This window comes from Mauremys mutica, chromosome 20 (genome assembly GCF_020497125.1).
Source record: "Mauremys mutica isolate MM-2020 ecotype Southern chromosome 20, ASM2049712v1, whole genome shotgun sequence".
Taxonomy (NCBI): domain Eukaryota; kingdom Metazoa; phylum Chordata; order Testudines; family Geoemydidae; genus Mauremys; species Mauremys mutica.
Genome location: NC_059091.1, coordinates 3,644,501 through 3,672,306, shown reverse-complemented (window position 1 = coordinate 3,672,306; position 27,806 = coordinate 3,644,501). Strand labels below are relative to the sequence as shown.

The window sequence follows — 27,806 nt, the reverse complement described above, 5'->3', positions numbered from 1 at the left end:
GGGGGGGATCCCCGGCTGGCGTGAATGGGCCGTAGCTCCGTTGGGGTCAGTGGGGGGGATCCCCGGCTGGCGTGAATGGGCCGTAGCTCCATGGGGGTCAGTGGGGCGGGATCCCCGGCTGGCGTGAATAGGCCGTAGCTCCGTCGGGGTCAATGGGGCAGGATCCCCGGCTGGTGTGAATGGGCCGTAGCTCTGTCGGGGTCAGTGGAGCGGGATCCCTGGCTGGCGTGAATGGGCCGTAGCTCCATGGGGGTCAGTGGGGCCGGATCCCCGGCTGGCGTGAATAGGCCGTAGCTCCGTCGGGTCAGTGGGGCAGGATCCCCGGCTGGCGTGAATGGGCCGTAGCTCCGTCGGGGTCAGTGGAGCGGGATCCCCGGCTGGCGTGAATGGGCCGTAGCTCCATGGGGGTCAGTGGAGCGGGATCCCCGGCTGGCGTGAATGGGCCATAGCTCCACTGGGGTCAGTGGGGCGGGATCCCTGGCTGGCGTGAATGGGCCGTAGCTCCGTCGGGGTCAATGGGGCCGGATCCCCGGCTGGCGTGAATAGGCCGTAGCTCCGTCGGGGTCAATGGGGCAGGATCCCCGGCTGGTGTGAATGGGCCGTAGCTCTGTCGGGGTCAGTGGAGCGGGATCCCCGGCTGGCGTGAATGGGCCGTAGCTCCGTCGGGGTCAGTGGGGGGGATCCCCGGCTGGCGTGAATGGGCCGTAGCTCCGTTGGGGTCAGTGGGGGGGATCCCCGGCTGGCGTGAATGGGCCGTAGCTCCATGGGGGTCAGTGGGGCGGGATCCCCGGCTGGCGTGAATAGGCCGTAGCTCCGTCGGGGTCAATGGGGCAGGATCCCCGGCTGGTGTGAATGGGCCGTAGCTCTGTCGGGGTCAGTGGAGCGGGATCCCTGGCTGGCGTGAATGGGCCGTAGCTCCATGGGGGTCAGTGGGGCTGGATCCCCGGCTGGCGTGAATAGGCCGTAGCTCCGTCGGGTCAGTGGGGCAGGATCCCCGGCTGGCGTGAATGGGCCGTAGCTCCGTCGGGGTCAGTGGGGCGGGATCCCCGGCTGGCGTGAATGGGCCGTAGCTCCATGGGGGTCAGTGGAGCGGGATCCCCGGCTGGCGTGAATGGGCCGTAGCTCCACTGGGGTCAGTGGGGCGGGATCCCTGGCTGGCGTGAATGGGCCGTAGCTCCGTCGGGGTCAGTGGGGCGGGATCCCCGGCTGGCGTGAATGGGCCGTAGCTCCGTCGGGGTCAGTGGGGCGGGATCCCCGGCTGGCGTGAATGGGCCGTAGCTCCATTGGGGTCAGTGGGGCAGGATCCCCGGCTGGCGTGAATGGGCCATAGCTCCATGGGGGTCAGTGGGGCCGGATCCCCGGCTGGTGTGAATGGGCCGTAGCTCCGTCGGGGTCAGTGGGGCGGGATCCCCGGCTGGCGTGAATGGGCCGTAGCTCCGTCGGGGTCAGTGGGGCCGGACCCCGGCTGGCGTGAATGGGCCGTAGCTCCACTGGGGTCAGTGGGGCGGGATCCCCGGCTGGCGTGAATGGGCCGTAGCTCCATTGGGGTCAATGGGGCCGGATCCCCGGCTGGCGTGAATGGGCCGTAGCTCCGTCGGGGTCAGTGGGGCGGGATCCCCGGCTGGCGTGAATGGGCCGTAGCTCCGTCGGGGTCAGTAGGGCGGGATCCCCGGCTGGCATGAATGGGCCGTAGCTCCACTGGGGTCAGTGGGGCGGGATCCCCGGCTGGCGTGAATGGGCTGTAGCTCCGTTGGGGTCAGTGGGGCGGGATCCCCGGCTGGCGTGAATGGGCCGTAGCTCCGTCGGGGTCAATGGGGCCGGATCCCCGGCTGGCGTGAATGGGCTGTAGCTCCATTGGGGTCAGTGGGGCGGGATCCCCGGCTGGCGTGAATGGGCCGTAGCTCCATTGGGGTCAATGGGGCCGGATCCCCGGCTGGCGTGAATGGGCCGTAGCTCCGTCGGGGTCAGTGGGCGGGATCCCCGGCTGGCGTGAATGGGCCGTAGCTCTGTCGGGGTCAGTGGAGCGGGATCCCCGGCTGGCGTGAATGGGCCGTAGCTCCGTCGGGGTCAGTGGGGCGGGATCCCCGGCTGGCGTGAATGGGCCGTAGCTCCGTCGGGGTCAGTGGGGCCGGACCCCGGCTGGCGTGAATGGGCCGTAGCTCCGTCGGGGTCAATGGGGCCGGATCCCCGGCTGCCGTGAATGGGCCGTAGCTCCGTCGGGGTCAGTGGGGCCGGACCCCGGCTGGCATGAATGGGCCGTAGCTCCGTCGGGGTCAGTGGGGCGGGATCCCCGGCTGGCGTGAATGGGCCGTAGCTCCGTCGGGGTCAGTGGGGCCGGACCCCGGCTGGCGTGAATGGGCCGTAGCTCCGTCGGGGTCAATGGGGCCGGATCCCCGGCTGCCGTGAATGGGCCGTAGCTCCGTCGGGGTCAGTGGGGCCGGACCCCGGCTGGCATGAATGGGCCGTAGCTCCGTCGGGGTCAGTGGGGGGGATCCCCGGCTGGCGTGAATGGGCCGTAGCTCCGTTGGGGTCAGTGGGGGGGATCCCCGGCTGGCGTGAATGGGCCGTAGCTCCATGGGGGTCAGTGGGGCGGGATCCCCGGCTGGCGTGAATAGGCCGTAGCTCCGTCGGGGTCAATGGGGCAGGATCCCCGGCTGGTGTGAATGGGCCGTAGCTCTGTCGGGGTCAGTGGAGCGGGATCCCTGGCTGGCGTGAATGGGCCGTAGCTCCATGGGGGTCAGTGGGGCTGGATCCCCGGCTGGCGTGAATAGGCCGTAGCTCCGTCGGGTCAGTGGGGCAGGATCCCCGGCTGGCGTGAATGGGCCGTAGCTCCGTCGGGGTCAGTGGAGCGGGATCCCCGGCTGGCGTGAATGGGCCGTAGCTCCATGGGGGTCAGTGGAGCGGGATCCCCGGCTGGCGTGAATGGGCCGTAGCTCCACTGGGGTCAGTGGGGCGGGATCCCTGGCTGGCGTGAATGGGCCGTAGCTCCGTCGGGGTCAGTGAAGCGGGATCCCCGGCTGCCGTGAATGGGCCGTAGCTCCGTCGGGGTCAGTGGGGCGGGATCCCCGGCTGGCGTGAATGGGCCGTAGCTCCATTGGGGTCAGTGGGGCAGGATCCCCGGCTGGCGTGAATGGGCCATAGCTCCATGGGGGTCAGTGGGGCCGGATCCCCGGCTGGCGTGAATGGGCCGTAGCTCCGTCGGGGTCAGTGGGGCGGGATCCCCGGCTGGCGTGAATGGGCCGTAGCTCCGTCGGGGTCAGTGGGGCCGGACCCCGGCTGGCGTGAATGGGCCGTAGCTCCACTGGGGTCAGTGGGGCGGGATCCCCGGCTGGCGTGAATGGGCCGTAGCTCCATGGGGGTCAGTGGGGCGGGATCCCCGGCTGGCGTGAATGGGCCGTAGCTCCGTCGGGGTCAGTGGGGCGGGATCCCCGGCTGGCGTGAATGGGCCGTAGCTCCGTCGGGGTCAGTGGGGCGGGATCCCCGGCTGGCGTGAATGGGCCGTAGCTCCACTGGGGTCAGTGGGGCGGGATCCCCGGCTGGCGTGAATGGGCTGTAGCTCCGTTGGGGTCAGTGGGGCGGGATCCCCGGCTGGCGTTAATGGGCCGTAGCTCCGTCGGGGTCAATGGGGCCGGATCCCCGGCTGGCGTGAATGGGCTGTAGCTCCATTGGGGTCAGTGGGGCGGGATCCCCGGCTGGCGTGAATGGGCCGTAGCTCCATTGGGGTCAATGGGGCCGGATCCCCGGCTGGCGTGAATGGGCCGTAGCTCCGTCGGGGTCAGTGGGCGGGATCCCCGGCTGGCGTGAATGGGCCGTAGCTCTGTCGGGGTCAGTGGAGCGGGATCCCCGGCTGGCGTGAATGGGCCGTAGCTCCGTCGGGGTCAGTGGGGCGGGATCCCCGGCTGGCGTGAATGGGCCGTAGCTCCGTCGGGGTCAGTGGGGCCGGACCCCGGCTGGCGTGAATGGGCCGTAGCTCCGTCGGGGTCAATGGGGCCGGATCCCCGGCTGCCGTGAATGGGCCGTAGCTCCGTCGGGGTCAGTGGGGCCGGACCCCGGCTGGCATGAATGGGCGGTAGCTCCGTCGGGGTCAGTGGGGCGGGATCCCCGGCTGGCGTGAATGGGCCGTAGCTCTGTCGGGGTCAGTGGGGCGGGATCCCCGGCTGGCGTGAATGGGCCGTAGCTCCGTCGGGGTCAGTGGGGCGGGATCCCCGGCTGGCGTGAATGGGCCGTAGCTCCGTCGGGGTCAGTGGGGCGGGATCCCCGGCTGGCATGAATGGGCCATTGGAGTCGGTGACGTTGAATCTACATCACTTCACAGCGGCTGAGGATCTGGCCCCTCGTTCATGGTTAACCCCGTGGGGTCCCCAGTCCCCCCCCCCCCGCTCTCCTCTGGGGTCTAAGCTTCTTTCTTCCCCAAATCCAGCGCGTCGCCTCCCTGGAGCTGGGGGTTGTGGGGGGGGCTGAGCGCCGGCCCCTGTTCCAGGCGGGGCCCAGGGGCTGCAGGGGCTTGTGCGAGCTCCTGGGCAGGGCTGAGCCGGGGGCAACGGGGGGAGCAGACGGGCACTGGGGGGGCTGGCGAGCCGATGCCCTGTGGCCTTTTCCTCCCCTCCCTGCTGCTGTGAGGGGGGAAGCCCCTGCCCCCTGCCCCCCCAGCCAGCCCCCCGCCCCTGCCCCCTGCCCCCCCAGCCAGCCCCCTGCCCCCTGGCCCCCCCAGCCAACCCCCCGCCCCTGCCCCCTGCCCCCCCAGCCAGCCCCCACCCCTGCCCCCCCAGCCAGCCAGCCCCCCGCCACTGCCCCCTGCCCCCCCAGCCAGCCCCCCACCCCTGCTCCCTGCCCCCCGAGCCAGCCCCCCACCCCTGCCCCCTGCCCCCCCAGCCAGCCCCCCGCCCCTGCTCCCTGCCCCCCCAGCCAGCCCCCTGCTCCCTGCCCCCCCAGCCAGCCCCCCGCCCCTGCTCCCTGCCCCCCGAGCCAGCCCCCTGCCCCTGCTCCCTGCCCCCCCAGCCAGCCCCCCGCCCCTGCTCCCTGCCCCCCCAGCCAGCCCCCCGCCCCTGCCCCCTGCCCTCCCTGCCCCCCCAGCCAGCCCCCCGCCCCTGCTCCCTGCCCCCCCAGCCAGCCCCCACCCCTGCTCCCGGCCCCCCGAGCCAGCCCCCCCCTGCTCCCTGCCCCCCCAGCCAGCCCCCACCCCTGCTCCCTGCCCCCCCAGCCAGCCCCCCCCCCCTGCCCCCTGCCCCCTCAGCCAGCCCCCTGCCCCTCTCCCTGCCCCCCCAGCCAGCCCCCTGCTCCCTGCCCCCCCAGCCAGCCCCCTGCCCCTCTCCCTGCCCCCCAGCCAGCCCCCTGCCCCTGCTCCCTGCCCCCCCAGCCAGACCCCTGCCCCTGCTCCCTGCCCCCCCAGCCAGCCCCCTGCTCCCTGCCCCCCCAGCCAGCCCCTGCCCCTCTCCCTGCCCCCCCAGCCAGCCCCCTGCCCCTCTCCCACACCCCCTGCCCATCCCCCCAGCCTCCTCCTGCCCCCTTGCTCCGTGGCGCCCACGCAGCTCATTCAGCCGCGCTCCGGCAGCTATTTATAGCCCCGCTCAGGTCCCCGGCGCAGGCTGGTGGCTCAGCGAGATGGCAGGGCCGGGACTGCCTGGCAGGTGCCCAAATCCACCCACTCCCCATCATGCCTCCGAGCAGCAGCTCCTGCTGGTCCCAGCCCCCCAGGGCCCCGCCGAGCACAGGCTGGTCTGGAGCGGGGGGTGGGGGGAGGATGGCGAGGGCCCTGGAGGGTTTGTGTGCGACACGTGTGCCCAGGGACATGTATGGACTAAGGGTGGGACTCACCGCGGCACCCCACAGCCCCCTGCCAGCCCAGCCCTGGGCTCCCCCAGCCCCGCCAGTGCCCCTCACTCCCGACCCGCAGCCCCCTGCTAGCCCAGCCCTGGGCTCCCCACCCCCAGCTCTGCCGGTGCCCCTCACTCCTGACCCGCAGCCCCCTGCTAGCCCAGCCCTGGGCTCCCCACCCCCAGCTCTGCCGGTGCCCCTCACTCCCGACCCGCAGCCCCTGCTAGCCCTGCCCTGGGCTCCCCCAGCCCCGCCAGTGCCCCTCACTCCTGACCCACAACCCCCTGCTAGCCCTGCCCTGGGCTCCCCCCAGCTCTGCCGGTGCCCCTCACTCTTGACCCACAGCCCCTGCTAGCCCAGCCCTGGGCTCCCCCCAGCTCTGCCGGTGCCCCTCACTCTTGACCCACAGCCCCTGCTAGCCCTGCCCTGGGCTCCCACAGCCCCGCCAATGCCCCTCACTCCTGACCCACAACCCCCTGCTAGCCCAGCCCTGGGCTCCCCCACAGCTCTGCCGGTGCCCCTCACTCCTGACCCACAACCCCCTGGTAGCCCTGCCCTGGGCTCCCCACTCCCAGCCCTGCTGGTGCCCCTCAGTCCTGAGCAGCAGTTGCTCTGTGGGGCAGACCCCACCCTAGTCTTGGCGGGGGCGGGGGAGTCACAGCTCTCACGTGCAGTTGGGTCCAGGCCAGGGCTGACTCAAGAAGTCAGACGAGATGATGTCCCGTGAGGTTTCGCCCCCTCATCTTTAATAACGGTCCCCCACAGTTTGCAAAGGCTCGTGAACCCTCACAACCCCCTCCCCCAAGCTCCATTGTCATTACTGTCCATGTGCTACGGAGAGGGAAACTGAGGCACGGGGATCCCCCTCCCCCTCATGGACACAGGGCCAGTAAATGGCAGCCCTGGGGATAAAGCCCAGGAGTCTAACCTATTAGATCCCACCCCCCTCCCAGAGCTGGGGAGGGAACCCAGGAGTTCTGGGCGGTGGGGTCTGAGCTGCTCCAGGCCCTTGTGAGGATGTGGGGAGGGATAAAGAGATTGGGGTGGGGATCTAGTCCCCCCGTGTGAATCCAGCCCATCTCTACCCCCCTCCCCCAGGCTGTGGGAATCAGGGCAGCTGCCTAGGGCTGAGGGGTGCTAGTCCTCCCTGGGGATGTGGGATCGGGCCCCAGAAAGATGGGGGATTGGGCCCCTGGAGGATCAGGGGCCTCAGAGGGATGGGGGCTCTAGACCCCAGAGGGATGTGGGATCGGGGCCCCCAGCGGGATGTGGGGTCAGGGACCCCAGAGGGGTGGGGGATCAGGGGTCCTACAGGGATGTGGGATTGGTCCCTGGGGGATCGTGCCCCCCAGCGGGATGTGGGATCGGGGCCCCCAGCGGGATGTGGGGATCAGGGTCCCTCGCGGCCTGGCCCTGCCCCCCGGGAGCTCTTCGGGGCCGGCCGGGCTGGAATTCACTGGCCCGATCCCACGTGCCGCTCGCCCCCTCGCTGACGCACATCCCCCGCCCACGCGGCCGGAGCTGGCTCCTCGAGCCGGCACCAGCCGCCCACGGGCCGGGCCCAGCTGGGCGGCGGCGGCGCGGGGGGGAGAGACCAGCGGCCCCTGCAGCCCGCGAGCGGCGGCTCCTCCCTGCTCCGTGCAGCCCCCAGCCCTGCTCCGACCACTGGGCCACACGCCCTTCCCGCAGCTGGGGGTGGAACCCAGGAGTCCTGGCTCGGGGAGGGGCGGGAGCCAGGACTCCTGGGTTCCCCGGGCGGGATGATGGGAGCAGCCTGCCCAGGGACCAGCGAGACCCCTGGACTCTGCCCCCCGCATGGCTCAGTGGGGTTCACGCTGGGCGCTGGAGCTGGCGAGGAAGGGGGGGGCGGGCGAGCAGGGAGGACTCACCCCCCAGCAGGGGCAGCAGCCCCCTCCCTCCCCCCCCAGCCTGCTAGGCCGGGGGGGGGGCGAACTCCTGGCCAGCCCAGGGAGAGCCGGGCACCGTGGGCAGCGCGTGGGCACGGCCCTGCCAGGTCCCCGAGCGAGAAAATACTTGGCATGAAAGTGCCGGGTGGGGGCTGGGAACAGCGGGATCGCCAAGAATCTCCCTCCCCCCCCCGCTTCCTTCCCTGCACCCCCTCCCCTCAGCCCCACTCCCTTCCCCTCCCCCTCTGCTCCCCCACTTCCCTTGTACGTGCCCCCCGCCTCCAACCCCAGCCTTCCAAATGGAACATGAGAAAAAGGGGGACGGGGGGAGTCTGTGACCCCCCTTGCCCCCCCTGTGCTTCTGGTTAAACTCCTGCCCCCCAGGGGCCCAATTTGCATCAACCCACCTCTCCCTGCCATTACCGCTGCTGGCCCCACCCCGTCCTGCGCTGCCATGTTCACCGTCTGCCAGCTGCTGCCTCCCACCTTTAGAGGCAGCTGCAACCCAGCGCTGGGTGAGGGGTCCCCGGACAAACAGCTGCCGTGCTGCACTCCAGAGGTGGCTGCATCCCAGCGCTGGGCGAGGGGTCCCCGGACAAACAGCTGCCATGCCGCACTCCAGAGGTGGCTGCATCCCAGCGCTGGGGGAGGGGTCCCCGGACAAACAGCTGCCGTGCCGCACTCCAGAGGTGGCTGCATCCCAGCGCTGGGGGAGGGATCCCAGTACACACTGCTGCTGTCCCACTTTTCACCGGCACATACAGCGATACTGGGACGAAAGGTGGGAGTTTATTTGGAGGGCTGTGTGGGTTTGGTGGGGGGATGAAATAGGAGAGTTTAATGACTGTATTAATAATTACATCCCAGTTCAGAATGAAATAGAGGCCAATAGACAGAATGCCTCTGATCTAACGGCCAGGCCACTGGCCTCAGACTCACAAGACCTGGCTTCTGTTTCTTGCTCTGTCACAGACCGGCTGGGTGACCTCCCCCACCACCTCCGTGACTCAGTTTCCCCTCCCCTCCTTTCTCAGTGGTAAGCGCTTTGGGGCACCGACTGTCGCTCCCTGACCTTGAATGGGTGTGGCCAGAGATAATCCCAATCTGCTCCGTGCTCAGCCACACTGTTCCCCTGGAGACGCCTCGGTGGGGGCCCTCTCGCTAATTTCAACCCCCTCCACTGCAAAGGCCTGTGTGTGTTCAGCCCCTGCTCAGCCCTTCACCCCTGGCAGGGGACGCTGAGTAACAGAGCAGGGAGCCCAAACTGTAGCGGCAAACGGAGCAGAGCGTGGGAGGGAGAGACGTGCAATCCTCACCACCCACCTTTGCCTGGGGGAATTACCCTCCGCGAAAAGCCCCTGGGGTTAAATTGCAGGCAGGTTTGTGACTTGCACCTTGGGCTGCGTTCGCAGTGACAGAAGTGCTGGGGCTTCAGTCCATAACGGATGCAGCGAGCGGCTTCGAGCACGGGTGCCGGGGCTCAGGCCTGGCCAAAATTCCGGGCTTCCTGGCCCTTGTTCCGGTGGGTCGCAAACCCTAGGGCCCTGCGCCAGGCGGCACTGGGCTTCACGACTGCAGCCCCGGATTGAGGCTGCCTGCAGCAGCATGGGCTGGGGGAGGCTGCAGGGAGAGGATGATTCATGGCCGCGCCGGCTGCTGTTTGCTGGCGTGCCCTGTGTTTTCCAAGCCCTGGTGCGTCACGAGCCCATCGGGCAGGGAGGCAGGGCACAGCCGGAGGGCACGGCCCCTGGCACGGGCTGGCCCAAACCCTGGCACCTCAGCCAGTCGGTGGGACTCTGTCACCTCTGGTGGATGGCGTGGGGGTCACCCCGTTCTGACCGGAACAGGGGACTGTGAAACCAGTCGGGACTTTAATTCATTCACTACAATTGGAATGAGATTTGGGGATGGGGCAAATTCAGGATTTGGCAAATCATGGGTGCAGCCTGCCTGTTCCCATCTAACCACTAGGCTGAAATCCCCACCCTGCACCTGCACAGTGGTGCATTTCTCCACCGGGGCCCCTGCCTCCATCAGTTGTTGTCCTGCAGCCCCGGTTCCACTGCTCCACCTTCTCTTAGTTTGTGGCACACTGTTGCACCTTGTCCTACCCAGCAGCTGTGGCTGATCAGAGCCTGGCTTGAGGTACCGTGGGGCTGAGAGCAGAATAAAAGATCCCACAGCCAGAAAACTGGAAAAGCCACAAAATCCAGTGGCTCAGGTTCTATATTTCAGCCCCAATCATCTGTATTTCCCCACTGAACGCGAGGAATCGAGTCGCTGCCGTGCTAGAAATGATCCTTTAACTTTCCTTTTTTAAAGTCCCTTTTGCAGAAAGCAGGAGCCTCCTGGCCGCAGGGGACTTCGCAGCTCGTGCTGGAAATCGAGCCGGCTGCCCCGCTTTGGGGGTACAGAGACGCCGGCTTCCTCTGCTTTTCAAGGGGCCGAAGCCCACCCCACCCCCTCGATCTAAGTCCGATGACCTCAGCAGCGTTTGCAGCTGGGGGCGAATGCAGCCGGAGGCTCGCTGTTCAGCTCCTTTCAGGCTTCACATCCGCCCACCCACACGCAGCGTGGCGAGCTGGGGATATTGTCAGAGAAGCTCCTGGCCTCTGGGACTCCATTAAAGGCTGGGAGAGAACCGTGAGCCAGAGCAAAAGGGAGCGGGACTGGGGAGAAGTCGGCCCCTGCTTTGATCTACTGGGCTGATTTCTTTATTATTTGGCAGCCGTCGGCAGTGTCCAGAGGCCACAGTCAGGGACAGAGCCCTAGTAGGTTAGGCACTGTCTGAGCACAGGGAAGACACACATTAAGAGACCAGGAAAAAAAGGGGAAACTGAGGCACAGGGGGGGAAGGACCTGCCCAGGGTCACAGGAATAGAACTCAGGTGTCCAGTCCACGGTGCCCGTGCTGATTAGCTTAGGCCCTGCTCCTACTGACACGTGTGCGCCCGTGCACGGAGCTTGGCATGCGTGGGCTTGCCGGGTCGGGGGCTGCCGGAGCCAGGTGGGCTGTGCCGGGTGCCTGGGAGGAAGGGGGGCATTCAATGGGATGCAATGGCTGTATTAATAGCTGCAATTGTCATGCTATATATAGCGACTCACAAAGAGATGGAGGAAGAGCCCACTTGCGCCAGCACCCGCTGGCTGATTCCTTGCAGGCGTCACAGCCCCGGGGGGGCTCGTAGCGGCGCAAAGGGGCGGTTTCAAGGCGGGCGCGCCGTGCCCGTGGGGTAGCCTGGGAGATGGCACGGGGAGGGTTGTGTGAGCAGCGGGCAGGCGGACAAGGCTGGGGCTGCTGGCAGAGCAGGGTGGACAGGGAGGGGCAGGGCTCTGAGCGGGGGGGCGGGGGGAGAGTCGCTTGCCCCCAGGGCAGTGAAGCACAGGCAGGAGGTGGAAGGACTTGGAAAAGGGGGCGTTGTGGTCACAGGTGGTTGATGCAAGAGCCGCTACAATAACAACCCAGCCCCTCCCCCCAGGAGGGACCCTACAATAACAACCCAGCCCCTCCCCCCAGGAGGGACCCTACAATAACAACCCAGCCCCTCCCTCCACAAGGGACCCTACAGTAATAACCCAGCCCCTCCCTCCACAAGGGATCCTGCAATAACAACCGCCCCTCCTCCTAGGAGAAACCCTGCAATAACAACACAGCCCCAGCCCCTCCCCCCACGAGGGACCCTACAATAACAATCCAGCCCCGCCCCGCGGACCCTACGATTGGTTGGTACAGCCATGAGTCCAACGTAGCTATGGGGCAAAGACATCTCGTGATAGGTGGCGCGGCCTGTCAATCAGCCCGGTTGCTAGTGTGTGGGCTGTATTGTATTCTGATATACTGGGGAAGCTGTCAGTCACCGTAGTTGCTAGGGGGCGGGTCTAAGAGTTACCATGGGACTGGTTGGTTACCGAGGGCCGGTCTAAGGGTGACTATGGGGCTGAGCTGTCCTATGATAGGCTGTCTAGCTTGTCAGTCGGAGCTAGGCGGAAGCTGGGCGTGGGCGAGACCTGAACCGCTCTCTGATAGGCTGAGGAGGGCTGTCGGCCAGCGCGGTTGCTAGGGCGCGGGGATTTACGTCACTCCAGACGCGGGCGCCCATAGGCCCGCGGCCCGCCCGTCCCCCTGGTTGCTAGGGAGGGCTGATGACGGCGCGAGCGGAAGTGCGCGGCGCGGCCATGGCGGGAGGGATGAAACCAGCCCCGGGGCGGCGGCGGCTCCTGGGGACCCTGGTGCTGCTGCTGCTGCTGCTGGCGGGGGACGCAGGTACCGGGGGCGCCGTGAGCCGGGCGGGGCCGGGGGCGGGGGCGGGGCCTGGGGGGCGGGGAGACCGGGGGGGGCAGGTACCGCGGTGGGGCAGGGACTGGGGGGCGGGGCTGGTGGGGGGCTGGGACCCGGGGTGGGGCAGGGGTGGGGGGGCTGGGACTGGAATACTGGGGGGGACACCCCAAGGGACCCGGGGTGGGCGGTGCAGGCACAGGGGGGTGAGACCTGCGGAGGGGCAGAGATGGGGGGTGGGGCAGGGACGTGGGAGGGGCAGGGGTGGGGGGTGCAGGGCACATGGGGCTTGGAGCCGGGTGGGGCAGAGATGAGGGGCAGGGGCCTGGAGGTGTGTGGGGGGGGTGGGGGCTGGGAGCCAGGTGGGGGGCAGGGGCCTGGGGGAGGGGCAGGGACCGGGGGGGCTGGGACTTGGAGTGTGAGGCAGGGAGGGGAGGCAGGTACTGGGGGGCTGGGCGGGGGCAGGTACTGGGGTGGGGCAGAGATGAGGGGCAGGGACCTGGAGGTGTGGGGGGTCCAGGTACTGGGGAACAGGGACCGGGGGGGCTGGGACTTGGAGTGTGAGGCAGGGAGGGGAGGCAGGTACTGGGGGGATGGATGGGACCCCAGGGAGGCCCGGCGTCAGGGTGTGGGAGTGGCACGTGTTGGGGAGCTGGGAGTGGGGCGGGGGGGCTTTTCGTGAGGGCACCCGGAGTGGGGTGTTGGCGAGTGGGGAGGTTGCCTGCTGCTGTGTTAAATTATCACCTTCCTCTGCCACTCGCTGCCCCTCCCCCCCCAGGCTGTTCTTTCGGGCTCGTGAGCAGTGACTTATGGGCGGTGGACCCAAATTAGTGAGACTGTGAACCTCCAGGGATTTGGGGTGGGAGGCTGGCAGGGCAGGTGGGCACTGGCAGGCGGTGTAGGGTTGGGGGTTGAGACAGGGCATGAGGGTGCTGGGAGGCGGCCTGGGGCTGGGTGGGGTGCTGGCAGGATCACAGCAGAGTCTGGGGAATCAGATGCACCTTTTCAAATGCCTCGATTCCAAGTGAATCTTGTGAGCTCCTCGGCGCAGGGACTCGGGGGATGGGAATGAGGCCGGGTAGGAGAGGATGGGGGCATGTTGGCACTGGTGAGGAGGCAGGGGGCCTCCCCACATGGGTGCCCAGCACACTGTGCAATCAAACCATAATCCCGACCAGGTCCCCTTGGGGTGCCACCATAGTGCAAGTATCCGATAACCCCGTCTAGCTGGCTGCATCCCCTCTCCATACGAACTGATTGATTCGTCTCTGTGCAGGGTGGGCACATTGGAAAGTTGGTGCCTGTAGCTCTGGCCCCGGAGTCGGTGCCTAGACAAGGAGCCACATATTAACTTCTGGAGCCACATGCGGCTCTTCAGAGCCACAGGTTGGCCACCCTGGGTGTAGGGTATCTGATTGGAAACACCAAAAATGTCACTCGGGAGACAGTGTGAACTAGTGGGTAGGGCATTGGCTGGGCCTTGGAGACCTGTTTCTGCCACTGGCCTTTTGGGTGAGCTCGGGCAAGTCACGTCCCTGCTCCGTGCCTCATTTGTAAAGTGCTTTGAGATCTGTGGATGGAAAGTGTTCTAGACGGGCGTGGTATTGTTCTTAACCCCTAGGGATGTACTATGGTGACTGCCCTCCGGCTAGGCACGTACTGTTCCTCTGCTAAGAATTGGGCTGTGTGAAAGGTGCCTTGTTCAGTGTGAACAGAGCTGTGCCTAGCACCAAGGGTCAACAAATACCCACTAATCCTTGTGAGCAGCACACGCTGTCTGGTCACACAACTTAGTGACTGTAGCATAGTGATGTTTAATGTCAGTCACGTTCTTTCCCTACTAAAGTTGGAGGTAGCTTAATGGTTTTTTTTTTTTTACTTCGTCTAATGTCTCTCCGCTTGGGGAATAACACTTTTCTATGAACTTAAGAACGTTGGTAAATAGTTTAAAGTCACACAGCATTACTCAAACACCCACTCTCTGCAGTGAATCTATACGCCTGAGCCATCTCCGTGGGAGACGCGTGCGCCTGTTGAGAATAGACTCTCGGGAGCCTCTTCACAACACACGCATGCATCGGTGAAAGCCTGGGGTTTGGCTTTTTCCTAAGAAGGCTAGAGGAGAGACTGTCTCCTTGCAGAAGCACTTAACAGATGCCGAGCCAGTTATAAAACAGGAGGAGTTCAACGGAATATCTTTTAAATGACCAAAGCTACGAATAGTGACCAAAAATAATGGCCGCCCTCTTAGCTGATCAGAACTCCAGTAGGCTTCTGCCGCCATCCTCTACCTAGTGCTGCATTATGACAGAGAAGGTAAACTGAGGCACGGTCTATGGCTGTAGTTGACTATGAAGCTAAATCTGGCCTTGATCCAGGAGCGAAGCTGAAGATGAGTGTTTCCTTCCCCCAGCTGAGTGAAAAGGGTCCTTAGTTCACCTCACAAGTTATAGGACTCAGTGCTGGCATAAATAGGGGATTCCTCCTCCCCCGCACACGTTCTCCTTCAGCCACAGACATTGGACCTGAAGCAGGAACTAATATGGGGAGGTTAGGGTCTGTGTTAGGCAAGAGATGCCCCATTGGTCCCTTCTGGCCTTAAACTCTGACTTTCTCTCCCCGATGTGGTTGCTGAATGAATTCCCCCAGGGCTGCTTCTCGCAGAGCTGCTTCCAACACAAGTGGAGGGCCAAGGAACACCAGGCTCGGTGCTACTGGGGGAAAATGTGGGGCTACTCCCAAATCCCAACCCTGTTCAGATGGCCACTGGGAGGCAGGATACAGGGCTAAGTGGACCACTGATCTGGCCCACGATGGCCATTCTTATGAGGTCTGTGTGGGATGCACATTGGCCCTGATCCTCCTGTCGTGTTGGGGTAAATCAGGAGAAATTGCACAGAAGTCAGTGGAGCTGCACTACGAGCTTAGACTCAAGCTCATGTTTTAGGAAGGCTCCATGCAGTTAGTCCCTGGCTGGTGGTTCCCTCCACCTCGGCCTTCCCAGGGCAGCTTGGTTGGTGCTGGTGGTACGACCGAGTGCCCGATCCCTAGTCTCGGGGGAAAGGTTTAAACAGAATCACTCCCAGAGAACTCCCTGCCTGAGTCCTGGGCTGCAGTCCTTGCCATGGCATCCACCTGTTGCTTGCGGGAACGTTCTCTAGGTTCGATGTCTCCCCTTAAAAACAAGCCACCCACGGTTGTTTCTGTCCCTGGCGAGTGTGAAGAAAACCTGCACCGACATGAGTGGAGTGGGAAGTGCTGGGATGCCTTCCTGAGTCTGTAGGCAGCCGGAAACTCCAGCCCAGCAACTTTGAGCCCAAACACCCAGCTTCAGTGCCCGTCTCCTGATCTCAGACCCCTTCCCAGGGGCCACCCGTTATAAATGCCAAACCCTCTGGTGCACCCTGATGAGGGAAGCTGAAGGTTGGGGCAGGGGACCCAGTGAAATCAATTGAATTGATATCAAAATGAACACCCAGTTCTTTTAAACAAAGTGAAAGGGAAACACACACACCGTGTCTTGGTGCCGGACACAGGACAGATTCGCCTCGTAGTCCGTGTGGGGCTCGCTTCCGGACACAGGTGGGAACAGATGCATCGGGTCTGGTTTGTTACTAAATCCTTTCTTGTCCCTCTCCCCTGTCTAATGAAGAGGCCAAGAAGCCGGTGATCCAACTCGAAGAAGGGAACGTGCACCATCTGGCGTTCCCGCAGCCGTTCTGCTACACCAACCCGGAGACCCCGAAATGGCACGACATCTGGACCCGGATGCAGGTAGGAACGGGCGCCCGCTTTGCCTGCTGCTGCGAAGCCAGGTCTGCATCTCGCTGCCGCCCCCGCCCCCAGCGTTTGCATTCAAGCCGAGAGTCCGAATGAAAGAGGCTTTGTTGGGTTTTTATGAACCAGCGAAAGAACCTCTCAGACCAAACTAGGGTGACCAGATGTCCCGATTTTTAGGGGCCTTTTTCTTCTATAGTCACCTATTACTCCCCACGATTTTTTACACTTGCTGTCTGGTCACCCTAGACCAAACTCCCTTGTCTCTTTATCGCCTCCCCTTGTGGCGTGGGCGGTCCCTGGGATAGAAACTTCTTGCTTGGACCCCTCCCCGTGTCTGAGTGCTCCTGCTGCTGGGCCAGTCCCAGCTGTGCCTTCCCTTCTCCTCCTGTGGCTTGTGAGGTTAGCAGCCGCAATGTGCTAGGGGCTGCATAGGCAGGTGCGAGCACAATAAGGCCAAAGGACGACCACCGTTGTCCTAGGAACGTGTTGCGGCGGTTAGAGCCACCAGGCTTGGTTGCAGGACTCCTGGGTTCTATTCCCAGCATTGGGAGGAAGTGTCATGCATCTGTTAGAACAATGGACTGAGCATCAGGAGTTCAGGATTCTCTCTCCTCCCCTGGCCTGCTGCTCATTCGTGTGGCCTGGAGCAAGTCACTTAGGCTCTCCGGGTGTCAGCTGGAAACTGGGAGAAAGCCTCTGCAGGTGAGTGTTTTCTGGTGGGGAAGCCCCCCAAGTCGCTGGCGAAAGGGGACATTGCTGACAGCAGTAAGGCGCCTGTTTCCAGCCGCGTCAGACGTAGGCACAAGGTAGCGTCCCCCTGCTGCTCGTCAGGCAAAGGAGCCCCGGGGACGACTCAGGGTAGGAAAAAGGAGAGGAACTGCTGGTTGGCGGCAGGCATGGGGAGGACTCTCAAAGGGCTGGTGTTCAGACCCGAGACTTCGTCAGACATCACTGCAGGGCTGTTCCTCCCCCGCCACCTCTTGTCACCCTGATCTCCCCCGCCACAGCGGGCAGACGCTGTCCTAGCTTCTCCCAGCGGCTGCCCCGAGGCTGCGTCTAACGTTGGCAGAAGTGGCAAGCGTCTGTCAGGACACTTCGTGTCACGGTTTCTCAGTCTGTTGAGATCCGTGGCGCTGTTGTTCGCATCAGCCTCTTCCGACCGGAGGTGGGGGAAGGAATCGCGTCAGAGAGCCATGGGTCTGGTAACTCGTTCCATAAAGCTATCAAACTGCTGATTGTCGCTTTGGTGAGTTTGGGAACGTTACCCTGTATCTCTAATAGCGTTTCCGAGACCACCTCTTCTGGCGCTCCCACCAGATGAGCAGTGATTTCGTTCTCCTGAGGCCACAGATCAGGGAAGGGAACGCACCTGCCCCAGGTTCTGCGCGCTGACGTATGTGAAGCACTTCACAAAGTGGCTAAGCAATAGATCTTTAGCCGGGAGCTGCACAGCTCTGATCCCCCATCTAGTTGTGTCTCCCTCGCGCGCTGGCGTAGTGAAAGACCCCGTTGTGTCCACCCCTGCAGTGCAGCGTGGGTGTGCGAGTCCCTCTTCTCTCCCGTCCGCAGATCCGAGTCGTCAGCAACAAGATGATCCGTGTCACCCAGGTGGAAAACGAGGAGAAGCTGAAAGAGCTGGAGGAATTCAACATGTGGAACTTCGTCTTCGCCTTCTTCAGAGAGAAGCTGAACGACACCTACATCCCTGTGGATCTCTACAGCCAGAAAACCTGCCTGAAAATAGAGCTGCCGGAACCAAACACCACCTACAGCGTCGTCCTCCTCCGCTGTAAGCCGTACTGGGGGTCGGGCTGCCCCACTCGGGGCTTCGTGGGCCTGCTCAGGGAAGGCAGTGCAGTTCCTGCTGCTTAGCTCAGCGTGTGCTGCCCCTGCTCCATCCGCAGCGCGGGGTTAGGTTTGCCTGGCCATTGCCTGCCTGGGCTTTGCTGGATGCCACCTTGTTTCGAAGACCCCAGCTAGTCTCCCACGGGGGTGTCGGGGTGAGTGCCCTGAAACTGCCCTTTGGGGGAAATGGAGGAGAGCTGAGCAGAAGCTTTAAAAACAGGCAGGTGGTGGGGACAGGTGGTGGCACCCAACTCTGCTGGGAGCTTGGTCCAGCTGCTTCGGGCCTAGAACGGAGTCGTGGTGGTACCAGGTGTCTGGTATGGGGCATCACAGCACGTTAGCCCTCGGTCTGATGTTCCTTCTTTGCTTGGGGGCGGGAGAGAAGCACTCACCCAACGTGGGCTGTATACGCCTCTGGAAGGGAAGCGGGGGCAGTTTCCTCCATCCGTTTCCTCCAGCCCCGGGGCAGTTTGGTGCCACCCACAGCAAAGCCGGGTTAGAATCCTTGGGCTGAGATTCACCAGGTTTAGAGCAGCGTCTGGGCCTTGGGGCCATTTATACTGAGACAGGCTCCATTTGCCCCACGTCCAGGCATATCCAGCTCGGGGGGCTGCCTCCGTACATCGTGCTGGGTATGTCCCAGCCGCTCCCCACGGACTGCTGGGACCAGGCCATGTTGTCATGTGGGATCAGCTCAAAGTAACCAGGTTGGGGGCTTCTCTGATACCGTCTTGTCTCTCTTAGGGTTTGACCCCAAGCTCTGCCTGGTTTCCTTCCTGGGCCTGCTCCTGTTTTTCTCCGGGGATTTACTGAGCAGGTGGGTCGCCCCGTGCTGGAAGACCAGACCCCTGCGTATGCTGTACCTGCCGTCCTGCGCGCGCGATCACCCCAGTCTCTGTGGTAATGGGCTGGGCCACATGCAGGAAATGTGCCCAGGTGCAGCAGGGCATCTCGGAGCGGTGCCTGCCCCAACCTTGCCCCGCCCTCAATAGCTGTGTAAACCCAGGGCTGCCAACATCCGCAGCTGGTTGGCTGCCTGCCGGCTCGCAGGCTGTGGCCTGGTGTCCCGGCAGTTAAATCAGGGAGATCATCTCCCAGCACTGTAGCTCCCCTTGGCTCAGGCCTGTCGCTCCACGGAGCTTGGCTTTGTGCAGGGCCCTCTTACCAAGACGCCACCCGAGCTCCCTTTTAACGAGCCCGAGGCAGCCGGCGCGTTGGCTTCCTGCTGTCCCGCATGTGTCGGCCGGAAGCTCTGGTCGCGCTGTGTGCGGGCGGGCGGACGTCTCTCGAGCTCACCCGCCCTGCGTGCTCTCCGCAGGAGTCAGCTCTTCCACTACTCGGCTGGGATAAGCATCGGGGTGCTGGCCTCGCTGCTGATCCTCATCTACGTGATGGCCAAGGTGATGCCCAAGGTGAGGCTGCGGTTCTGGTCTGGGAATCGGGCGCTACGGAGCCGGAACTGACCACTCGGTGACCGGCTGGTTCAAGGACCGCGCCGAACTGCTGGAACTTGGGAATCTGGTTACGAGCTCCCGCCCCCTGAGGCTCTCGGGTCCGGTCTGTGCTGGGGGGTGCCAGAGGCAGGAGTGCTGGGGTAGGGTGGTTCGGGTGTCTAACCCCCGCTCTGAGCAAGGTTAGACGGTGGTTTAAACCGTCCTGCTGGGCTGCAGCTCGCACAGCCGGTAGCAGCTCTAAGTGCTAAGATCCCGCCCCCCCCAGCGTGGAGGTGCTCTGGGTGTCGGGGGAGCTGGCGGCTGTTTGTGGAGGGGATGGGTCAGGAGCACACCCACATGGCCTGGCTCACGCAGGGCAGTGCCCAGCTGAGATCAGGGCCCCCTTGCCGCTGCACAGCGAGCGACAGGCAGAGTCTGCGGCCGTGGGTGGGGAAAGGCCGAGGAACAGAGCCACCTGCTCCAGGTCACGTGCCAGACCTGGGAACAGAACCCAGGCAGGGGGCGGGTACCTGCCCCACTAGGCTCCGCTGCCCCTTGACATAGGTCCTGTGTAGCAGACAGTCTTTCCCTGGGGTGAACGTCAGCCAGCAGCCGTTCGGCTCGAGCAGGCACGTGGAAGCACCTGTCTTGTTCTCACCTCTTTCCATCTGCCCTAGAAAAGTCCCATCTACTTCGTCCTAGTGGGAGGCTGGTCCTTCTCCCTCTACCTCATCCAGCTGGTCTTCAGAAACTTGCAAGAGATCTGCAAATCCTACTGGCAATACCTGCTGGGTGAGTGCGTCTCGGCGCCTAACGCAGAGGCAGGGTCGCCTGTTTGTATGCCGGTGGCGTGGGAGAGGCTGGGACTTCCACGCCCGTCTCCCTTCTGCGCGGCTGCCAACGGGGGTCTTGGTCAGCTGCCGGCGGCCGCTTCTGGGAAGGGTGGTGGGAGGAGGGGGCTGGGGGCTGGCTGAGCTGCACCTTGGATTTTACTGCTGCACATCAGCCCAGCTTAGCCACCGGAGCTGAGCAGCCCCTGTCCAAATAGGATTTAGAGTCATTGGACCAGGAAGGGACCCGGGATTGTAGGATCAGTGACACCGGCGGCACAAGGGACGGGGAAGGAGCGGTTACGTGGTGCATGCTGCATGGGCTGCACCAGCGGTCAGGATGCTCCCCCCCTGCAGTGACGCCGGCGGCACAAGGGACGGGGAAGGAGCGGTTACGTGGTGCATGCTGCATGGGCTGCACCAGCGGTCAGGATGCTCCCCCCCTGCAGTGACGCCGGCGGCACAAGGGACGGGGAAGGAGCGGTTACGTGGTGCATGCTGCATGGGCTGCACCAGCGGTCAGGATGCTCCCTCCCTGCAGTGACGCCGGCAGCACAAGGGACGAGGAAGAAGCGGTTACATGGTGCATGGGCTGCACCAGCGGTCAGGATGCTCCCCCCCTGCAGTGACGCCGGCGGCACAAGGGACGGGGAAGGAGCGGTTACGTGGTGCATGCTGCATGGGCCGCACCAGCAGTCAGGATGCTCCCTCCCCCGCCTGCTCCGTGCAATCCTCGTTCTAGGGGGCAGGCGTGGGGCATTCCTGGCTGATTTCACAGGGGGCCTGGCCGTGAACTTGCTGATGAGTCTGTGAGGGACCCTGGGCACAAAGGAAGGTGGAGGTCCCGGGCGTCCGTCCTGTTCGTAGCAGCTCCCATTGAAATCCCTCGCACCTGCTCTCTGCCCTCTCCCAGGCTACATGCTGCTGGTGGGTTTTGCCAGCTTCGCCGTGTGCTACCGGTACGGCCCGCTGGAGAACGAACGCAACATCAACCTGCTGACGTGGAGCCTGCAGCTCCTGGGCCTGCTGCTCATGTACGTGGGGATCCAAATCCGGCCCATCGCCCTGGCGCTGATCGCCATTGCCGTCTGCACCAAGAACCTGGAGTACCCCGTCCAGTGGCTCTGTGCCACTTACAGGTGAGCCCACAGCTCCGGGCAGCGAAGGGTCACGCGGAAGGAGTCAGGCCCAGGCTAAGGAGCCGACTGGCTCCGTTAACGGCGCGGCCGCGCTAAGCTTGCATGCTCTAGAGTGGCTGAATGACAGTAGGGGATGCAGGGCCCCAGGTGCGTTTGCCTAAGAAGGGAGTTCCCAAGCCGGAGCCGCAGCCTGGTTTTGGCTGATGCGGGGGGTGGGGAGGGAGGGGGGGGGGATCGGCTGCATGAAACCTGAGCCCGGGGGCCAGCCGCTCGTGCTTGGACGTTCATCGTTGGCCTTTACCGGAGGGGTCTCTGGCCAAGGGCAGGATTTTCTGAGGTGCCCGGTGCAGGGCCAGCTCCAGGTCTTCTGCTGCCCCAAGCGGCAAAAACCCCCAAAGGCCGATCGGCGGCACTTGGGCGGCCGCTCGAAGAGGAAGAGAGGGACTGAGGGGCCTGCCGCTGAATTCCTGCCGAAGACCCGGAGGTGCCGCCCCAAGCACCTGCTTCCTTTGCTGGCGCCTGGCGTGGGCCTGGCTCTGCTCCCAAGGGGGAGGAGCAGGGTTAGACCTTATGGCAGGGGTAGGCAGCCTATGGCGCGTGTGCCGAAGGGGACGCACGAGCTGATTCTCAGTGGCACTCACACGGCCCGGGGCCTGGCCACCGGCCCGGGGGGCTCTGCGTTTTAATTTAATTTTAAATGAAGCTTCTTAAACCTTTTAAAAACCTTATTGACTTTACATACGACAATCGTTGAGTTCTATATTATAGACTTAGAGAAAGAGACCTTCTAAAAACGCTAAAATGTGTGACTGGCACACGGAGCCTTAACTCAGAGTGCTCGGCCCAGCTCTGCTGAAAGGTGGCCGACGCCTGCTTTATGGCCTCGGCTAAACGGTCATACCCAACCTGGCCACTGCGTGGCGCCAACACCTGCTTGGTGATGGATGCTGGTCTTTAAGAGCTGAATTTTCTGGCTGCTGTCTGGGGTTTCTCTGTATTCTGGGGCAGGATGGGGTCACCCCTCTTGGGGGAGCCGTGACCAGCTCTCGCCTCTGGTGCCGGTGGGGAAGCCGGCTCCCAGACGGGGCTCGGCAGAGTTAAACAGGGGGGCAGATAGCTCTGTAGGTCCATTCGGCGCCTCTAGCCCAGGCCAGCGGATCCCAGCCGGTAACTTCCGCACCCGGCTGCTCGCTCCTCAGGCGTCCCCCCAGCCCTGAGCGCGGACCCGGCAGAGGCTCCAGCAGCTCTCCGTAGGGCCTGAGCGGGAACTCGAGGCGGGGAACTGCTGCTAACGCCGCTGCTCTGCTGGCAGGAAGGTGCAGAAAGCCACAGCGAAGCCGAGCCCCCCTCGCCTGCTGACCGAAGAGGAGTACCGGCTCCAGGGGGAGGTGGAGACACGCAGGGCCCTGGAGGAGCTGCGCGGATACTGCAGCAGCCCAGAGTTCTCCGCCTGGACTGTGGTTTCCCGCATCCAGGCTCCGAAGAGGTAAAACGCCCTGGGGCTGCCGGCAACCCCCTTACGGTGCCCGCTGCCGGGGGGACATGGCTCTGCACGCATCCAGGGGAGTGCCTGGCACGGCCGTGGGGCAGGGCTGGCTACGCTCTCGCTGTGGCAATCTGTACTCTTCCAGCAGGGCAGCCTGCAGCTAAGCGCCGTACCTGCCAGGGCTGTAAAAACTCCACCTGGCAGTTCCCAGCCCCAGTAGGCTACGTCCTGACGGTGCTATCCCCGGCTAGCATCGTTCAGGCATGTTAGCAGGGCCCAGAGGCTGGCTGGCTGGCCTGGCCTCATGCCTAAGCCACCCTAGTGGGCTGGGCTGCGCTGGTGGCTGGGACAGCAAGGCAGGACTCTCCAGTTCTAGTCCCAGCTCTGTGTGACCTCAGGCCGATCGCTCCCCCGCCTCGTGCCTCAGTTTCCCCATGGGGTTAATATTTCCCCTGTGGGGGGTTGAGGCTTAATGGTGTGTGGAACCTTTAAGGGACATAATGGCCACACTGGGTCAGGCCTATGGTCCGTCTAGCCCAGTATCCTGTCTTCCCACAGTGGAAGTTAATTGTTCCCCATCCTCGTTAATTTCCAGGTTCGCCGACTTTGTGGGTGGCGCCTCCCACCTCACCCCGAACGAGGTCTCCGTCCACGAGCAGGAGTACGGCCTGGGGGGCTCCTTCGTGGAGGACCAGCTCTTTGAGGAAGACGAAGACGACTCCTTCGAAGGGGAGGGTCGCGCCGGCTTCTCCGTGTCCCAGAACCACCTGGGCTTCGAGTGAGGGAGCCGTGCGGCCGGATTTGGCGGTGGAGCTGCGGCAGCGTCCTGCTGGCGTGGGGTACAATCGCTGCTCTCAGAGCGCCCCCGTGAGCGCACGCGCGCGCGCGTGTGTGTAAAGCACTGTCTGTCCGTGCGAGTGCACCAGAGCCAGCCAGGCTGGCAGCGCCTCCTGCTGGACCCGGTGACATGGGCAGCCAGGGGATTGAACTCCACCCATCTGACCTGGCAGCGCTTTGCCCTCTGGCTGGCACCAGACCTGGTCCCTCTCCCGGCTGCACGGCATTTGTCCTCTTCCCGGCTTTCCGCAGCGGGGGAGACGCCGAAGGATGTGTGGGGCGGGGAAGGGGTGTTCTGGGGGCACTTCCCGTCTGAGGAATCCACACGGCGCTTCGCAGCCTGCCAGTGGAGCTTGTCTGAGCTGCCCCCAGCCTGACTTCAGTTGGACTGGGAACCCCCCCCCCCCCCCCCGGCTGTCCTGAACCCGGGCAGGGTCTCTGGGGGGCAGGAGGGTTCTGCACAGGCCTGTGTGGTACCTCCCATAAAGCTGGGGGAATTGGCCCGTCTCCTCCTGCTGGCAGCCACGGAGACAATTTCATTCTCCCGCTCCCCTGGGGCTCAGCGGCGCGGGAGGCGGGCGGCGCCCGGGTGATGGCAGAAGAGCAGCTGCCACGCCCAGTGGCTGCAGGAGCGCTCGGCCCCCTGCCCGTAGCAGGGTGGCTTTCCTGGGGCGCAGGGGTCCCCCCTCGGGTGCTGAGCTGAGCCCAGCCCCTTCTCTCTGTGCATCCTGCCCCCAGCAGGAAAAATAACCCCCCTTTCCACTGGCCCCTGCCCCCACCTCCCCGTCCTGTGGCCACGGCTCCTGGACTGCTGCCCCCTGCTGGCTGTCAGAGCAGCCAGGCTCAGCCTGCTGAGAGCCGGGGCGGGAGCCGGGTTGCAGGCAGGCGTGGGGGCGGGTGGGGAGAGGGCTGCCCGGGACAGCAATGTGATCTCTTCCTCCTCCTGCTGGGAGCCGGGTTTGTTTGCACAAGAGGAGAACTTTGGACCTGCTGTGCTGACAGGTGCGTGCCGGGCAGCTGACTTCCTGTTCCCCTGCCAGCGCCCCCCCATCAGTAATGGGTTGGGGGGGGGCAGGAACGGCTTCCTAACACCAGAGAGACCGGAGGAGCACCTTTGAGCGGCTCCCTGTGGAGGTGGGAAAACCCTGGGCTTCAGGATCTGTGGGTTTGAATGGTTCCTGCTCACCTGCTTTGTTTGTGGTTCATTTACTTACGTCCACAGCGCTCCACAGTCAGAGACGTTTTAACTGCTTCGTGCCCCCGTCTCTACCCCCTCAGCCCCTGTTCCAGGCCCCACCCTCTCAGCCTTCTCTGCCTAGGGCGTCCCGTGCTAATGCGGTGCCCGGCGAGGGGTCCGTGTCCCCCACAGCCTCTGGTTCAGCTCCACGTCCCCTCTAACCTGGCAGCAAGCAGCCGGGTGGCCTGGGACGCTCCCCCCAGCCCTCCACCTGCCTGCGCTGCTTCCATCCCCTGAGCAGGCACTGCCCTGCCAGCTGCGTTTCCTGCGTGCAGGGGGGAGCCTGAGCTCCGTGGGGGGCAGGAAGCCCAGGGGGGCTTGGCTGCCCTGGGAAAGGGCACGTCCCTGAACTCAGGCCTGAGGGGCTGGCTATGGGGATTAGCTCTCTCCGGATCCGGCTGTGGGGGGCTGCACCCGAGCCCTCGGGTGGATGGAACAGAGCTCTGACCCGAGGGGGCCGGGAGTTGGCCGTGTGCGGTAACGCTGGAGATCCTGCCTAGCCCATTCGGACACTCGCTTCCCGGTGCGGTTAATGGGAGCGGTGGGGCTAAGGGTGGGAGTCTGATGTTACCCAAGTGATTTAGGCGCACAAATCCCATTCATTCAAACGGGGCTCATGCGCCTAAGTCCATTGGGCACTGCTGAAAGTCTCCCCAGGATTGCTGCTTTGAAACCCCTGGCCGCAGAGTTCTCTCGTTATTTCCAAGAAGCTTCTCTCAGTAAACGTAGCGACGGGAGCTGCCAGCCCCGAGTGTCGTCGCTCGCAGTGATGCGCTCGAGGGGCCGCTTGGGCCTGGGGGAGAGACCCGCTAAACCCGGGCTGCGCTAAATGGTCAAACTAGTGAGGGGGGGGGGTCCAACCTGCCACCCCCAAAGGAGTCAGACTCCCAAATCAGGCCCCTTTAAGTGGCCTCCAGCTGAACCCCGAAAGCCTGCAGGCTGCTTGTGCCTGAGCCGGTGCAGAAAGCGGCTGGGCAGAACTGCCCTGTCTCAGCTGATGCGGGTTCACTGCGTGACAATGGCCCCGTGTGGGGCTTGTGTGACTATGCAAAGTGCCTGGTCGGGAGCCAGAGCGAACGTGGAAGGGCCCAGGCCGGTGTGGAACTGGGCGGGTACAGGAGCGCCGGGCAGAGGGCCCCAGGCCTCAGTTAACCCTGTGGCGCTGGCGGGAGGGGGCAAGGCCGGCCGGCTGGTCACCTGCCGTAGGTGGAGTAGGCCGCAGCTGGCCCGGATGGCCCGTCCTGTCCACCACTTCTAGCTCTGAAAGGTGTGTGGGCCTGGCTGGCCTGGCGTGTGGGCCAGGCCTCAAGCACAAATGTGGGGGGATGCTCCTCATTCTCTATGCAACTATCTGAGCAATAACTGCCCTCGAGTGGCCTCTCTGCGGACACTGCTCCCTGCAGGGCCCGGATCCTGCCTGCTCCCCATGAAGCAATGTCGGAGCAGCAGCTTTCGTTGGCGTGCCAGGCGCAGCTGCAAAATAATCAGACTCGAGGGGCATCCGTGGTCTGCAGGAGAAGCCTGTGCACTGCGGTCGTCGGTCTTGGCAGCGCCTATAAGCCGCGGAACTGCCGGAGGTTATAGCCGCGGTGGGTAATTCCCAGTTTAATTTTAAATATTTCTTTTTGGTGCTGTGCCCGCTCCCTGTTGTTGCGGAAAGCCAGCTCTCAGTGTTAGCCCACGCAAGCGGCCCTGCCGCCGCCCAGAGTCTATTTTTCTCGCTGTTGTTAATGCAGGTTCAGATTTTTAATAAAGTTTGTTTTTTGTAGCCGTGTGTGTGTGTGTGTGTGGAACAGGGATGTGGAAATGGCGGTTCGGCTTGAAGCAGCGGGGAGGCTGGACAAAGCTGTTGTCAGTCTCTAGCACAACCACTTCCTTCCATCCCATAACAGCGCCCGGCTGTCCTATCCTGCCCCAAGCAGTCGGCCCAGTAGGTTAATGCTCTGGCTGCCAGGGTTCGGCACCGAGGCTGGGTCACAGCTGGGGAACTGGAGTTGGACTAGTGGGGAGGGGTGGGGGCAGTGGCACAGCTGTTGGGGGGCAGCCGGGGGCTGGAGGAAGGGGGGGCTCCAGATTGGGTTTAAGAGGTGCTGGCAGAACCAAGGGGAGCAGTCCTGGCTCCCAGGCAGAACCCCAGGTACTGCTCAACCCGGGTGAAGCATTTTCCCCTCCTGTGCTGCTGTTCAGGGCTGCGCAGCTGGCTCCGCGCGAGAGCCGACCTGCCGGTTTAGCGTACGGGGTTACCGCGCGTTTCGGGGGCCCCTGCCAGGGGAAGGAGCAGGAGCTGGGGGAGCCTGCCTGGGGCCAGCCTTGGGCGCTGCTGCGTGATCAGTAACACCGTGTACCTTGTCCTAGGCCGGCCCCGGCGCTGCACCCTGCTCTGGGGAGCTCCGGCGAAACGCTCAGTCGCTGCACGGGAACATTCTGGGCAACGCTCCCTGCCCTGAATCCCCGGGGTTTTCGGGGCGCAGTCCAGCCTCCCGGTGCTCAGAGGCTGGGCTGCCGGACAAGCCAGCCTGGGCCATTAGCCTTTTCCTCCCTGGCGCCGTCTCCCCTGGGCTTCCCTCCCAGCAGAGCTTTGCAGTGGGCTCCTGGCAACCAGCTCGTCCTGCCAGGCCAACCAACCCCCTCCGGCATTGACTGATGTCAAATTAGCCACTCGGCAGAGCACTAGCCCGGGATCGACTGGCTTCTCCTGGGGCTGGTTCCCCTGGTGACCTTGGCCGGGGCCCCGTTTCCCCCGCTGCGAAGCAGGGCTCGTAAAGCCGGCACCTCTCCCCGGGGCACTGAGGAGGGGCCGGCCTGGTGGCATCTCTCGGGGTTTATGGCTGGGGCGGTGGCTGGGCCCTGGCGTGTCTCATGTGCTCTACGCGTGAAGCTCTGCCTGGGCTGGTGCAAGGTGCCTGCTCTGATCTCGCTGCGTGAGTCTCCCGCTGCGTCCATCGTACCCGCTGCTGGCTGGCACCGGGGGGTGGGGTGGGTGGAGGGAGAATTAACAGGCCAGCTGGGGGGTGAAATGGGTCTGGCACCGGCCCAGTGCCTCCTGCAGCTGTTCTGCTGGGCTGGGTACACCGAATCCTGCCTCGGCGTGGGGAGACGGACTCGCTGGCCTCTTGTGGGTCCCTCCCAGCCCTCCACGTCTGTGATGCACGGGGTGTCTTTCCGTGGGGCCCACCCCCCTGGCTGTTCTCTGGAGCGTGTCCACGCGTGCCTGGCCTGGGG

General features: G+C 64.3%; 1 protein-coding gene across 2 annotated transcripts; it reads left to right on the top strand.

The window, feature by feature from the left end:
- Positions 1-11,831: 11,831 nt before the first annotated feature.
- On the top strand, positions 11,832-26,352 carry NEMP1 (nuclear envelope integral membrane protein 1). Of its 2 annotated transcripts, XM_044995507.1 has the most exons (9): positions 11,832-11,985; positions 15,650-15,771; positions 17,347-17,566; positions 18,367-18,439; positions 18,941-19,034; positions 19,733-19,847; positions 20,799-21,024; positions 22,337-22,510; positions 23,106-26,352. In XM_044995507.1, exons 1-9 carry the CDS (start codon positions 11,865-11,867, stop codon positions 23,290-23,292), a joined length of 1,332 nt encoding a protein of 443 aa, XP_044851442.1. In that variant the 5' UTR covers positions 11,832-11,864; the 3' UTR covers positions 23,293-26,352. The 2 variants fall into 2 exon arrangements, with proteins under 2 accessions (XP_044851442.1, XP_044851443.1); XM_044995508.1 differs by lacking the exon at positions 22,337-22,510.
- Positions 26,353-27,806: the final 1,454 nt, after the last annotated feature.